General features: G+C 35.0%; 1 protein-coding gene across 5 annotated transcripts in view; it reads right to left on the bottom strand.

Annotated features, from left to right (window-relative positions):
- LOC111153639 (homeobox containing 1) overlaps positions 1–15505 on the bottom strand; it is a 190826-nt gene that overhangs the window by 86556 nt on the left and 88765 nt on the right. For all 5 annotated transcript variants that reach the window (XM_022512785.1, XM_022512793.1, XM_022512801.1 and 2 more), the window contains exon 4: positions 11468–11553. In XM_022512785.1, the coding sequence (XP_022368493.1) occupies positions 11468–11553 (86 nt within the window). The remainder of the gene's footprint in view (positions 1–11467; positions 11554–15505) is intronic.

Genomic DNA, 15505 nt, shown 5'->3' with positions numbered 1-15505 from the left:
CTGCCTCTCAAATACATAAAACAGTTAGCAGACCATCTAGCACTTGGTAAGTGTTAAAATAAATTACAGCTAAAAATAAAAACCCTCCAAAAAGAGAAGTTTAGCTAACAAGGTGCAGAGCAATAAAATGCAGAGCCACTGGTTATCCACAAATCACTTAAGAGGGCTATGTGCTCTCCTGGTAGGTTGCCTAGCACAATGATAAAGCTGAGCTTTATATACATTTATATACATGTATCTATACAAATATATAAATTATATAATTTATATACAAATATACAAATAAAAGTATAGGCAACAATGGTTCAAGAGGTATTGTTCTTACTAAATATTATTACACATGAAAATTATTTTAACATATAGCACTCAAACATTTCAAAGACATTCTTTATATCTAGAAAAATCAAGACAAACTGGTAATATGTCTTCCAAAAAAATATTTAGCAACAAAAGGGCTTGGGTACCACGGTCAATATTTATATTCACAGTAGTCAAAGGAGAAAAAAATGCACTTTTATGAAAACAGCATATTCTAGTCTTTAAAATGTCTCAAAACATTAAATAAAGATTACATTAAGAATGTTTCTAAAGGGGCGCCTGGGTGGCTCAGTGGGTTAAGCCACTGCCTTCGGCTCAGGTCATGATCTCAGCGTCCTGGGATCGAGCCCCGCATCGGGCTCTCTGCTAAGCAGGGAGCCTGCTTCCCTCCCTCTCTCTCTCTGCCTGCCTCTCTGTCTACTTGTGATCTCTCTCTGTCAAATAAATAAATAAATAAATCTTTAAAAAAAAAGTTTCTAAAAACTCTTCCCTATGTTCTCATCAAGAACAATGACAGCAAGCCTGGGGTAATGTTATATTGGATATGTACATTAAAATCAATGTGTTCAAAACCAAGAAATTGTCCACGGATCTGCTTGGGAACAGATTTAGAGACAGGCCATTCAATATTTTTAAAACTACTACAGGAAGCAAAATCTCATAGCTTAAGTGAGTAAAAACTATGTCCTATACTCAGGCATAGCAGGGCACAGGGGGAGGGTTATTGCTCTATCTAAAGCAAATTCAATTTGGTTTGTGGTTTGTAATTTTGCTATTTTAGGCAACAGGCAAAAGAAAAGTATTTCTGCCAAGGATAAAATCATGTAGAAAAGTGCTGGCAACCTTTGAGGTATTAAGGACCTGATAATCTCCACTATTCTATATGCTATCTGCAGCCTTCAGTACAAGATAGAAATCCTAAAGGATAAAATCCTTTAGTTAAGTAACAGCCAAGTGTAAGATAATCACTATTGAAAGGAAAAAAAAAAAAAAAAGCACAGTTTCAAAGATATTTAAGGAAGAAATAACACCAACTCTACATCAATTCTTCTAAAAACACAAGGGAAAGAAACACTTCCCAACTCATCTTATGAGGCCACATTATCATAATAATAAACTAGACCAAGGACATTACAGGAAATGGAAAAAGCAAAACAATCTCTGAACAATACCCCTAATGAGCACAGATACTACAATACTGCAATACTCTACAATACTAGAGTATCAGCAAATTGAATCAAAACATATACAAAGGATAATACATCATGATTCAGTGGAATTTTTCCCAAAGTGCAAGGTTGGTTTAATGTGTGAAAATCAATCAATGTAATTCAACATATTAACAAGACTAAAAAAGAAAAATCATGGGGTAATCTCAGTAGATACAGAAAAAGCATTTGACAAAAATACAGCATCCACTCATGACAAAAATTCTCAGAAACCAGTAACAGAGGAAACTCCCTTGAAGGGGATCTTGATAAAGGGCAGCTATGAAAAACCTAACACTAAGAACACACTTAATGGTGAAAGAGTGAAAACCTGCTCCCTAGCCTTGGAGAAAAGGCAAAGATATGTGCTCTCATTACTATGTTCAGTTTTTAACCAGTGGTCCTAATCAGTGGATTGAGGCAAGAAATAGAAATAAAAGGCACAATCATTGAAAAGGAAGAAGGAGGGGCTGTCTTAGATGGAAGCAGTTCATGATGCTCCAAATCAATTACAATAGTAACACAAAGATAACTGATCACGATCACCGTAACAAATATAATGAAAAAGTTTGAAATATTGCAAGAATTAATGAAGACACAGAGTGAGCAAAGTCTGTTAGAACAATAGTTCTGGGGACACCCGGGTGACTCAGTGGGTTAAGCCTTTGCCTTTGGCTCAGGTCATAATCTCAAGCCCTGGGATCGAGCCCCGTATGGGCTCTCTGCTCAGTGGGGAGCCTGCTTCCCCCTCTCTCTCTGCCTGCCTCTCTGCCTAATTGAGATCTCTCTCTCTGTCAAATAAATAAATAAAATCTTAAAAAAAAGAAAAGAAAGAAAAGGAAGAAGGATAATTAAGTCTACTCACAGGTAACATGATTGTCCACAGAGAAAATCCTAAGAATTTTGTAAAAAGCTACAAGAATAAATGAATTTAGCAAGATCAGAAAACAGAATATCAATATACCCAAATCAATTATTCTGTGACTCAAGAAACAACTAGAAATCAACTTTACAGATAGTACCAATGTAATAGTATCAAAAATGCAAAACAGAGATAACTCAAGAAAATATGTGTAAGACCTATACACTGAAAACTAACATGGTTGAGAGAAATAAAGACCTAAAGAAATGAAGGCATACCATGTTCATGGATTAAAATACTCAGTATTAAGATGTCAATTCCTAATACAGACTGACCTATATTCAACATAATCTCAATCCCAATCTCATTACAAATACCTTTTTTGTAGAAAATGACAAGGTAATTTTAAAATGTATATGGAAATGCCAAAGACCTAGAATAACAGTGATCTTAAGAAAGAAAAACTTCAAGACTTACTACAAAAATCTATAGTTTTGTATTGTTATAAGGATAAACGTAAAGGCCAATGGAATACAACAGTCAGTCCAGAAATAGACCCAGGCATAAATACTCAGTGGATTTCTGACAAAGGTGCCAATGTAACTGAGTAGGGAAAAACTAGTCACCTGACCACTGCTGACCATTTTCAACAAATGGTGCTCCAACAATGGGATATCCATAGGGAAAAAAAGTAGGTCTTAAACTTTACTTTATGCATACACAAAAAATTAACTTGAAATGGTTCATAGACCTAAATGTACAAGCTGAAACTATAAAGCTTCCAGGAGAAAGCATACGAAAATCCTTCAGACTTAATTTAGGAATATTTTCTTAGGACACAAAAAGCATGAACCACAAAAGGAAAAAAAAAGATAAATATAACTTAAAATTAAAACATTTGTTCTTTGAAATATAACACTAGGAAAATGAAAATGCAAGCCTCAGAATAGGATAACTGTTATATCCACTTTCTCAAGGACTTGTACCCAGAATATACACAGAACTCTTGTAATCAATAGTAAGGGAAACAATCTGATTAAAAAACAATGGGTAAAAGATTCGACAGACATTTCACCTAAGAAAATACATGAATAGCAAATGAGCATCTGAAAAGATGCTCAACATAATTAATCATTAGAAAAATGCAAAATAAAACTAGAGTGAGATGCTATTACATATGCACTAGAATGGCTAAACCTAAAGAGAAACACAAATACTAAATACCAAGTGTTGAAGAGAATGCAAAGCAACTGGAAATCTCATATATTGCTGGTGGGAGTGCAAAATGGTATAGCCATTTTGGACCACAGTTTGACAGTTTCTTGAAAAGTTAAACATATACTTACCAATAACACCACAATCCCACTCCTCGGTATGAAAAACATATATCCATGTAAAGCCATGCGGACAAATGTTCACAGCAGTTTAATTCATAATTGCCCAAACCTGAAAACTACTCAAATGGCCATCAACTGATTATGGATAAATGAATTTTGTTATAGCCATTCCATTAACTAGTATCCAGCATTTAAAACTTAAGAACTACGGATACATAGTTCTTAACGAATCTCAAAAGTATCATAAGTGAAAGAAGTCACAAAAAGAAAGAAGTGAGACATAAAAAAAGGTACGTATTGTATGATTCTAGTCAATGACATTCTAGAAAATGCAAAACTATACTGACAGAATGCAGATCTGTGGCTGGCAGGGACTTGCAGTGGGGTGAGGTATATAACTGCAAACAGGCAGGAAGGAACCTGATGAAATACTAAAAATGTTTTATCTCCTAATTTTGGTTATACTACTGTATAAATGTGGTACAATTCAGAGACCAATACTCTTATACAAATTTTATCTAGATAAAAGTGATTAAAAGTAAAGGAAAAAAGCATACTTCCCCTGCATATCTCAAGTTTTGTAAGATCAAAAGATACAGTTAAATTTAGCTAAAGTTGACACATGGTGATATTAAAAGCTTTCTTAAAGGCCATAAGAATCTGAATGATTGTTTAACAATTTTACAGACCTCTCAGATACCACCACCCTCAAACTTGGTTAGTCTGGTTAGTTCAAGCTTCAGTTCCTTACCTAAGGAAGTTACTAAAGTTAGAATTTACTAAAGTTAGAAGTTACTAAAGTTAGTAACTACTAAAGTTAGTAACTACACACTGCTAAATCTAGTATGTCTTCCTGACAGAACAAATTATTTGTAGCAACTGAGGTCAAATCCTTCGATTTAAGATCTATTGTTGAGTAAACGTCAAGAGTTAACAGAGTAATTCCTTAACGCATAAAAGACCATACTATAGTTTACAAAAAATGGTATTTATCCCTTCAAAGCTTTTTTCTGCAGGAAGTTATTTATAATATTGCCTGATGACTCACATGAACTACAGCTGAACTCTAGATTTTGCTATTTTATCACAGAAACCTTCTGACTTATTTACTAGGGTATTCTGTTATTTATCCCTGTTGTTTTTTTTTTTAATATAAGGAAAATTAACTTACGTTAAGTAAGAAATAGTTCCTAAAACTGCTAAAGTAATATTATACTACAGGTAAAGACTTTTCTCCATAATCTTAGGAAACAAGAATTAGTGAGAAGCAAAAATGAAAATGACTAACTGGGGAAAAAGCCACATCTATGTCTAACCTTTTAAAGTCACTTTTGTCGAAGCTTATGGTGGAATAAAAATTTTTTAAATATAGTTTCTACTTTAAATACAGGTGGAGGAAAAATCTTGTTCTTACTTGCAAACCAATCTTCCTAACTTTGACACTAAAAATGTGCAGTCCTATACACTGTATTTGAGATGATGAAAGCCTTGGTAGGACAATGAATTTCAAGAACTTCAAGAATTGTAGCAAACTGATTTTCTAACAATAAAAGTATCCTCTGAAGTTATTTTCACCCCAATTTCTTACTCAGCTATCACCAAAGTGAGAAAATGTGGGTATTCAGATACAGAGGCTGGACTTTTTCTCTAGGAAAAGGAAAACATAACCTTATGTGTTATGTTTATGAGAAAATAGTTTGCCAGCAAATTGCAGAAGGTAGAAGAAAATGAGATAAAAAAGCAAGAATTTTTTGAACCACAGGACAACATCTGTTCTTATTCTCTAGAGGCTCCAAAACAAGAGAAAATCCTAACTGCACTCTGCAAAAATATTTATATTGTTGGTAACTGCAGTCCATTCAAAGATCTGAAAAGAAGTTTTCTCCTAACAAAAACTCTAAACTTTTTCAATTTGGAGACAGAAGTTAAATCTCAAATATAGAAATTTGCCTTTTGTAGACAGGTAACTGCCTTCATATCGGAGATCTACCTAAAACTAGTGAAATTCATTATGCAGGAATTGATAAAATCTTGTTAAATGAGCTTAACAATTAGTTATATTTCATTGTATGACATTAGGACAATACTACAGTCTGTGATATATGCCGTACCAACATTATAGTAACTTTATTCATAACTGCCACAACTTGGGAGGCAATCAAGATGTCCTTCAGTAATGAATGGCTGAATAAACTGTGTTAAGTTCAGACAATGGAATATTATTTAGCACCAAAAAGAAATGAGCTATCAAGTCATGAAAAGACATTGAAGGAATCTTAAAACCATATTACTAAGAGGAAGATGCCAACATGAAAAAGCTACATATTCTAGGATAACATTCTGGAAAAGGCAAAACTGTAGAGACAGTAAAAAGACAGTGGGTGCGCCAAGGGGTTAGCAGGGAGAAAAGAAGGGATGAACAGGCAGAACACAGAGGATTTTTAGGAAGTGAAAACGTAGCGTCATATTATACTATAATAGCAGATACTTGTCATACTTTTTTTTAAAACCCTACAGAATGTACAAAACCATTTACATATAATGTAAACTATGGACTTTTGGTGATAATAATGGTGTCAGTGTAGCTTTACACATTATAACAAAAGTAGCACTCCAGTGGGAGGTGCCCTTAGTAGGGAGTCTGTGCATGTGTAGGGGGTAGGGAGTAAACAGGAATTCTGTAGTTTCCACTCACTTTTGCTGTGAATCTAAAACTGCTCTAAAAAGTGAAGTCTATTTTTAAAAAAGGTATACTGACACTTTAGTTGGTTTTTAGTATCTGGTCTGAAGTTCTCCATTTAGGGACAGGATCAATATATACCTATCTCTGTAAAGAAATTATTATAATTAGATTGAATATGCAGTGTTTTCAAACTTCATTTTAAACATAAATTTAAAAAAGGGAAGTGATCTAAGTACAGTTGGAACATTTCTAAAACTGGTTCAGAGCTTTCTCTATACAAATTCTTACATTTTGGGAATGAGACGGTAAGACGCACACTGGTTAAGTGAACTTTGTTTAAAAACAGAATAGAATTTGGGGCGCCTGGGTGGCTCAGTTGGTTGAGTGCCAACTCCTGGTTTTGCCTCAGGTCCTGATCTCATGGGTCAAGGGATCCAGTCCTGTGCTGGGTTCCAAGCTCAGAGGGAGTCTGCTTGGATATTCTCTTCCTCTGCCCCTTTTCCCACTCATATGCTCTCTCTCTCTTTCAAACAAATAAATAAATCTTTAAAAAACAAAAAACAGGATAGAATTTGATAACTCAAAAAGATTCTTGGAAATACTTGGTCAAAGCCTCTCATCTTATAAATAGGAAAATGAGGCTCAGAGAAGCCACATAATTCTTCCCAGGACCCCAAGGCTATTTAAGACAGAAGGACTAGAACTTTGGTATTCTAAAGTTTCGTGGTTGCTTTTTCATTACACTACTATCACTCAAGAAAACAAAATTGTGTTATATTTCTTAAAGTTCAGAGATGTAAATTTTTTCTTCTTCATCCATTTTAAGAGGATATGAATCCAATCAGTGTATTTTTTGGCTGATAAGCACTCACTCATGCTCTGCCCACTTACTCATTTATTCTGCCTCCTTGATTTTTCCCAGAGGTCATTTAAAAAGAAAACCATATTTTAGTAATTCTAAGAGCCAAAGAAAATGTTTTACCATGAAAGTGAATATAAAACCCACGTGTGGGTTATTACTAAAGCAAGGGCTATGCTCCCCATCCCACCATTGTTAGTCAGAATTTAGAATCCTGCTCGACCTCTAACAGAGGTAAAAATCTACCCTTGGTGGGAGCAGCTGTGACTCTGTGAAAGAAGCTACAAATAACATGCTGGGAAATTCAGCAGGCACTGTTATTATATCCTGTTTATACTGTCATTTTTCCTATCAGTAGGATATTATTTATACAGACCCCACCCATGAACTTCTTGTTTATCTTATTATAGAAATCCTCCAAATCTATAAAAAGAAGCCTCTGTATTTGTTTCTGGAACAAGCACATGTGCTATAATTTTGCACCTCACTACATTTTTTTTATTTAGCATTTTCTTTTGTTATGCTTGTTCTCATTTTTATCTCAAGGTTGATTTATTTCATTATTTCGCATAGTAGAGTTGAACTTAACTTTTATTTATTTATTTGTTTGTTTGTTTGTTTGTTTGACAGACAGAGATCACAAGTAGGCAGAGAGGCAGGCAGAGAGAGAGGGGGGTAAGTAGGCTCCCCGCTGAGCAGAGAGCCCAGTGCGGGGCTCAATCCCAGGACCCTGAGATCATGACCTTTATTTTATTTAACCCACTGAGTCACCCAGGTGCCCCTGTACTTAACTTTTTAAGACTCCATTATAGGACAAAGATTCTGGAACGCCACATCTTAAACTTTATTTTGGGGTAGATTTCATCAGGTAGACATTCCTCTAAGATACACTGGACTAATTTGTTTAAAGATAAAAAAGTGCCTATATACTGAGATCAGGTACCTATAACGAGTTAGTCCTAAATGCTAAAAGGCTTCCTTACATAGGCTACCTATGCCAGGCATGCCAGTCATGAGAGCCAGGCTTTATACTGGTTCTCACCAACTCACTATTCTGTAACTGGATCTCTTTTCTAGAATGAAAAGCCCTGTCCCTGAGTCCCTGAGTCTAGCTTGACGGCTGGATGGGCCGGGTGAAAGCATAACACAATAATACATGAGAAATACATGAATTCACCAAGTTGATCAATGGGACAATGAAGCAATGAGGTTGTAAATCATCCCTACTCCCCTGCCTTATGTAAATAATTCAATTAAAGCAGATAAGAGAAAAAAATGGGATTCCTTAAGGGCAGAAACTCATGCTGCACTTTTGGAGCAAATAAATAATTATTTTTGGAGAGGGAACGTCACTGGACAAAGTCACTGGATAAATTTTCATATGCATAGCTTGTGTTAGCTTCACTAAAATTCCCTTTACCCTACAAGACAGCACTACAAGGTAGATAGGTAAATACGAAATCTTCAGAGAGCACGTATAATGCTAGACTCTCAGGATATATAAGAAAGATCACGGCAGGGGCGCCTGGGTGGCTCAGTGGGTTAAAGCCTCTGCCTTCGGCTCAGGTCATGATCCCAGGGTCCTGGGATTGAGCCCCACATCGGGCTCTCTGCTCAGCGGGGAGCCTGCTTCCTCCTCTCTCTCTGCCTGCCTCTCTGCCTCCTTGTGATTTCTGTCAAATAAATAAATAAATCTAAAAAAAAAAAAAAAAAAGGAAAGATCACGGCATTTAAAGAACTCTAAATGCATAAACAAATGCATAACTGAAATGAGGTTTAGTATCTAAGCATGGTGAACTTAGTGTAACTGATTTTAGAAAAAAAGAGAAGCCTACAAGAGCCAAAGTGATCAGAGAAGTCAGAATGAGGATAATAACAGCTAATCTTCATAAACACAATTTTATAAGGCTAAGGTGAGAAGGGGAAAGGCATCCTAGGCACAAACAATTTGTAAGGATCCAAGCGAGGAGAATTCTGAAAATGGCAAGGACCTAAATTTAGCTAAGGAGAATAGTGAATAGAAGATGACAATAAAAAGGAGGCTGGTGCCAGACTATAAGGAGTTTCATTTTTCAGACAATGGAGAACTATCAAAGATATATGACCAAGGAAAAATGCACCCAAGCCTTTCAAGCAGGAATGAAGAGGAGGAAGAATGAGTTGGACTGAGGTTGAAATGGGGAAAGAAGTTTTTAACAGCATCAAATCCTATGGTTACAGCAGCAAAAGAAAGGTCCATGTGATAAACAGATATTTTCAAAAACAGGAGATGGCATCATGATAACTCTTACTGAGTGGGACAATGTTAAAACTATGCCAGTCCATTGAAGTTAATGTCAGGAAAGCTTACCAATGTCCTAGAATAGTACTTCTCAAACCCAAATTACCTGGGGATCTGATTAAAATGTAAATTCTGATTCAGTACATGTAGAGTGGTACTCTGTATCTTTACATTTCTAACAAGCTCCAAATTAGCTCTTCCATGGACTACACTTTGAATAGCAAGATGCTGAAACATCTTTCATTCTCCCTTTCCAAAAAGGCAAGGCTACTATGTTTAATCCACTATTGTATAGCTAATCCTTTTTATTCCTAAGAAATTCCATTTAAAGGTACTTTATTATAATTTACATCAAAGTCAGGTGGGTTTAAAAGCTACTATTTTAAAAGTCCAAGATGATTCAAGATTCAGAGTATTCAAGATGCTGAGAAATATTTCCACCTGGAAAAAAAAAATAAACTCTATAATACTGTTCTCTAACACTACAATTTTGTTCTTTTCTGTAGGCTGGCAAACTAGAAGATACTATTGCTTCTAATCTTGGAGGCAAAGTAAAAGTCCTAAAGACAACACTCCATCTTTTCATAGTGCCCATCATTGGATTTTGGTAAAACTCACTTAACTTGCCCTTATAGTCCCATTAGCATCTTCCTTAATCCTTGGAGATAAAGGTAAGAATTTATTTTAAATATTCTATTGAAAATTATAAAAATTAAATTCACACACCATCCCCCTGTTTAAGATTTCTAAATGGAAGGGTATGCCTTTTATTAAAATCTTTTACCATGAACAGAGGCATCATTTATAAAAATATATTACTAGTGTTATATATTATACACACATACATGTATTAAGATTGGTTGACCTTAGATTCTTGGGATGAAATTTAAGACTCCTGAGGTCTCAAGTTTCATCTTTAACCATATTTATGGTCAATAACAACCTTTTAGGTAAATTAGCTTCAATATATATCGATGTCTAGAGAACAGAAATGATATCTTAAAACTGGAAGGTACTGTATGATCAGATCCAACTATTTCATTGTAGAAGTAAGAAACTGAGATGCAGAGGCTAAAAAGCCCAAAGTCACACAGCTGCTAATGGCATGTTATAAAAGGGTGGGAGGAGGAAAAATATAATTTTCCTATCTATTAATGGACAACATACAACAATATCAACTACAAAACGTAGTTAAAAGAGTTTCTGGTTCCTCTCATGACTAGGGCATAGTTGATTTTATTAAGGTCTTATAAACCACTGATATCCAAGAAGGGAAGACTACATCCCAACAAAGACGACATTCTACCCCAGAGTTTAAGAACTCCATAAAAAAACGCAATCTGAATAAAGAATGACACATATACACCACATACTGAAGATGGGGCTGTGGTGGGATGGGTAATGGGATGAGATATAAAGAACAAAGAGAAACCATGATAACTCTTATCTTCTCAGTAATGCTTTGAGGAAAGCTTTCACATAGAGAAAGGTGGTTTAAAAAAAAAACAAACAACTTCCTTTACTCTCATGAATCATTTTTTAATTGGTAAAATCAGGAATTAGGAGGACCGTAAAGCTTTTAAAAATATGAAATGCAGATAGCAGTTGGATGTGCGTGTGTCATGAGCTTTGTCACAATTAAAGAAAACCACAGAACCCTTTTTTAGCCATAAAATGGGGAATTTTGTGCTTATCACAAATGCTATAAAATTTACTAGCACAAGTTAAAAAAAAAAAAAAAATCACTGGAGAAGTTCCATGATACCAGAGACAATGGGTTTTAAATCACAGGCATACATTATTATGCCTAAGTTGACAGGTCTGCACTGCAATGCAGAAATGCAAGCAATATTCCAACATCTGCACCAGAAGGCAGAGACTAGACATGATTCCAGAATAAAGGGCTCTTCAGCTCTTACCTGTAACCTGTGCAACAACTGCTTGGGAAATCCTCCGATTGGCAAGAAAGGCTTTGATTTCCTCTTTTATCACACTGCTGTCCCTCCTAACAAAAACAGAAGACAAGACCAACAATGTATGTTGAAGGTAGAAATCCTCATCTTTGCTAAGAAAGGTGAAGCAGAGAGGTGGGGAGAACATAGAAAGAAAGGACACAAAAATAAAGGTAAACAGACCAAGCTTGTGTGAAAATATGAAATTAAAACAAACCAAGAAACACCAAATATTCAAGTCCTAAAACATCACACCATCAGACAGACGTGTTAGTGAATGCCACAGGAGATATAAGTCTCATACCAGAGGATGGTTAATCGCATGCTGTGTATAATTCACATTAGGAACAAGGCTGCCATATGGTATATACTAAGTTTCATTACTGAGGAATGAATATACCTTACACAGACAGAAGCCCTAGAAAAATAAAAAAACAACAACAACAACAAAAATCAGTTGTGAGTAGCTTGTGAGCTTGCGTGTTAACTACACAACTGCATAAATATCATGTTCAGTCATTTTAAAACCTTTGTTAAAGGAACAGAAATCATCATCATTCTTACAACTGCTAAAATATTAGCCATTTTAGGAAATTTAATTTGCCTTCTTTTTCCTGTTAAGCCAAAAAAAAAAAAATTAAGTGGGATGAGGTGAATATAGAATTTTTTAAATATAAAAAAGGTATTTATCCATTTCCTATTATATGTAATATCTAGAATACTTAAAATTATGTTATACTATGTCCTTGAGATTACATATTATGGACCTAATTTTTCCTCCACCAGAAAACAACAAATTCTCAAAAGACTAGACATTCACTAGAATAACAATGAGAGGCAAGACTTCTATTTCCCCATCAGAATAATAAAGTAAAACTTATACTGAAACCCTTAAAGCCAACCAATTTCTCTTTGAATGCTTTATGTCCAAAAGGATTACATAAGTAAAGCACTGATTTTTCATCAAGCTCAAAAGCAACACAGAAGAGCAGTAATTTATAATCTCATATAGGGTCAGCAAACTATGGCTAAATCTGGTCTCCCATATGTTTTTATACAACCTATGAGCTAAGAATGGTTTTCATAGATGAACACTTGCAATCATTACTTGGTGACAGAGAACACTAACTCTGAACATGAATTAAGCAAAGAATCATGTCCTCCCCACCAAAAATTCCATTCTTCTCATTGGTAGACCTGTATTTGAAAAACTATTTCTAATTACTAATATTCTATATTGAATTTTGTCAACAAAAATTTGTGATCTTTTTGTTTTCTCTTAGCTGTAAGTATGTCCATTATATCCTCAATTTTGCCTCTTGGCCACAAAGTATAAAATGCTTACCATCTAGTCTTTTCCAGAAAAAGTTTGCTGACCTTTGATCTGAGATAAAGGGATCATGAAATCTTTACAAATCATTTTGTAAATGAACCACAAACTTCTATTAGGAGCTCAAGTCTCTTTAAAGATTATTTGATTATTTGAAGCAATGAAAGAAAAGATCCTGTTCAAAAAGAACCAGCTGTGATTTGACTTAAAGCAGGTATTTTAGCCCCTTGGTGAGGAAGGGGCTATACATTCTGTTGGTGGATTCCCTGTTCCCTTTTAGGAATTCTGAAAAAGGGAAGAGAACCAACAGTAGGGACAACTTTCAGTCTGAAGCTCTTATAGTGCATTTCTGATCTACTGGTTGGAAATCCTAGTCAAAAAGACTCCTAGGGAAAGAAAATAGTCTGGGGCCTAATCCAATATTTAAAATTTCTCATACTCATCTAGATTCTGACCTAGATACTAGCTAGATTCTTTCCAAAACTTTCACTTGTTTATATTTGAAGTTATTTCTTTGAAAAATATGATTTTCATTTTATTTAAAAACTGTGTATCGGAAAGAAAAAGGCACAAATAAATACACTTTAAAGTCAAATAAAATAAACTGCTCAGTAAAATACAGATAGGTAGTATAGGCCAAATGGCTCTCAAATACCCACCAATAAGCAGCTGAGCAAGAGATAACTGCAGTGGTATGACATTCATTTGCCTTATATAAATAAAACAACCAAATCATTTAGTTTCTGATATAACTTCAAAATTAATCTGAAAAATTTTAAATAAAGTACTGCATTGAAATATATAGAATATCCATCTAGGAAAGTGAAAAGTGAGTTTAAGAGAGAATAGCATGGAGGATATTAGGAGAAGGGAAAAATGAAGGAAGAGAAATCAGAGTGGGAGACTATGGAGACTATGGACTTGGGGAAACAAACAGAGGGTTTTAGAAGGGGGGATGGGTGTGCCCAGTGATGGGTATTAAGGAGGGCATGGATTGCATGGAGCACTGGGCGTTATACGTAAATAGTGAATCATGGAACACTGACATCAAAAACTAATGATGTACTATATGGTGACTAACATATACACACATACACAAAAGAGAATATTTATTAGGTTAAATTAAAAATGTGCTTTTTGTGGGGAAAATGATTAAATGATATTTTCTTGACTACTGATTTAAATTGGAATTTAAATCAATTTATTTTAAATTGAATTCACCTAGAGTAGACACTAAATCATAAAGAGAAGATAACACTCAATTATTCCAATAGGAAATATCCAGTTCGTGAATTAGTCACAGCCTTGCAGTATGATATTATCAAGGACTGCAGTAAGACAGAAGGAACTTCAAAAAGTCTGCAAAACAGCAGCAATTCACTTACCCTCTCATAGACTATATTTTTAGATTTACTTGGCAAGTTTGTAAGTACCCACAATGAGTTAAAAAAAATAGTAACAAAACCTCTTTTGTCAACTGTTTCACCAGAGAGAAGCTTTTTCAAATCTAAGAAAAACTCAAGACTTAAAAAATAAGGTTATGCTTGGGCAAGTCATTTAACATAGCTGGACCCTGGTTTCATCATCTAGTAAAATGAGAACACTGAAACCCTCATCACAAGACTCTTGAAATTTTTCTCCACACGCTGAAATTAAATTTAAATGAAATATAGTATTAAATGTGTGTATATGTATATGTGTATAATATATGAAATAAAAAATTCTTCAATGTAAAAATTTTTGAAACTGTAAAAGCATTCAATAAACGATTATTATTTTATAAAACACCAGAAAGAATCTCAGTAAAGAAGAAACAAATGATCTGCTGTAACTACCTATGACTGAAGTAAATATCTGCATGAGGTACTTTAAGGCACCATGGAAAGATTTCTATGAAGTCAATTTAGACACAAGCAGTAATGTGTCGTCTAGTTATTTTCTTTCTTTTAAAAAAAGATTTTATTTATTTGACACAGAGAGAGATCACAAGTAGGCAGAGAGGCAGGCAGAGAGAGAGAGGGGGAAGCAGCCTCCCCGCTGAGCAGAGAGCCAGATGTGGGGCTTGATCTTAGAACCCTGAGATCATGACCTGAGCCGAAGGCAGCAGCTTAACCCACTGAACCACCTAGGTGCCCTGGTCTAGTTATTTTCACATGACCTGAGCCGAAGGCAGCAGCTTAACCCACTGAACCACCTAGGTGCCCTGGTCTAGTTATTTTCACTAGGTACAGGTATCCCCTGTTTTCTAAAAGTTTGCATTATGCCACTCTGCTTTTATAAAAGACCTACATTCGTATGGTAACATTTTTTTTTTTTTTTTTTTGTAAAAGTAAAAATCCCCTTCATTCCTTTCAGTTAGTGAAAACAGGTACTAACGGAGCTCTTTCCTAAAAGTGAAGTGGCATAACTCAAGCTTTCAGATAGTGGGGGGAAACTGCATTTTCAAAATAGTAATAGTATTCAACTTTCACTTGTATCCAATTCTCTTGTGTATTTCAAAGATCTCCAATCTATAGGTTAACTTGTTCTTTAAACTCTCAAATATCCCCCCTTATTTAGTCTTAACAAGCTGCCTCTCCTACTGTCCACATAGCAACTTTGTGAAATGACCAGTTTCTTGGTGTGAAAACTCACTCGTTTACTCCATATTTAATTTTCATATACTCTCCTACTGC

The sequence above is a fragment of the Enhydra lutris genome, unplaced genomic scaffold (genome assembly GCF_002288905.1).
Source record: "Enhydra lutris kenyoni isolate GAN:26980312 unplaced genomic scaffold, ASM228890v2 scaffoldscaffold3, whole genome shotgun sequence".
Lineage (NCBI taxonomy): Eukaryota > Metazoa > Chordata > Mammalia > Carnivora > Mustelidae > Enhydra > Enhydra lutris.
This window is presented reverse-complemented; position numbering and strand designations above follow the sequence as displayed.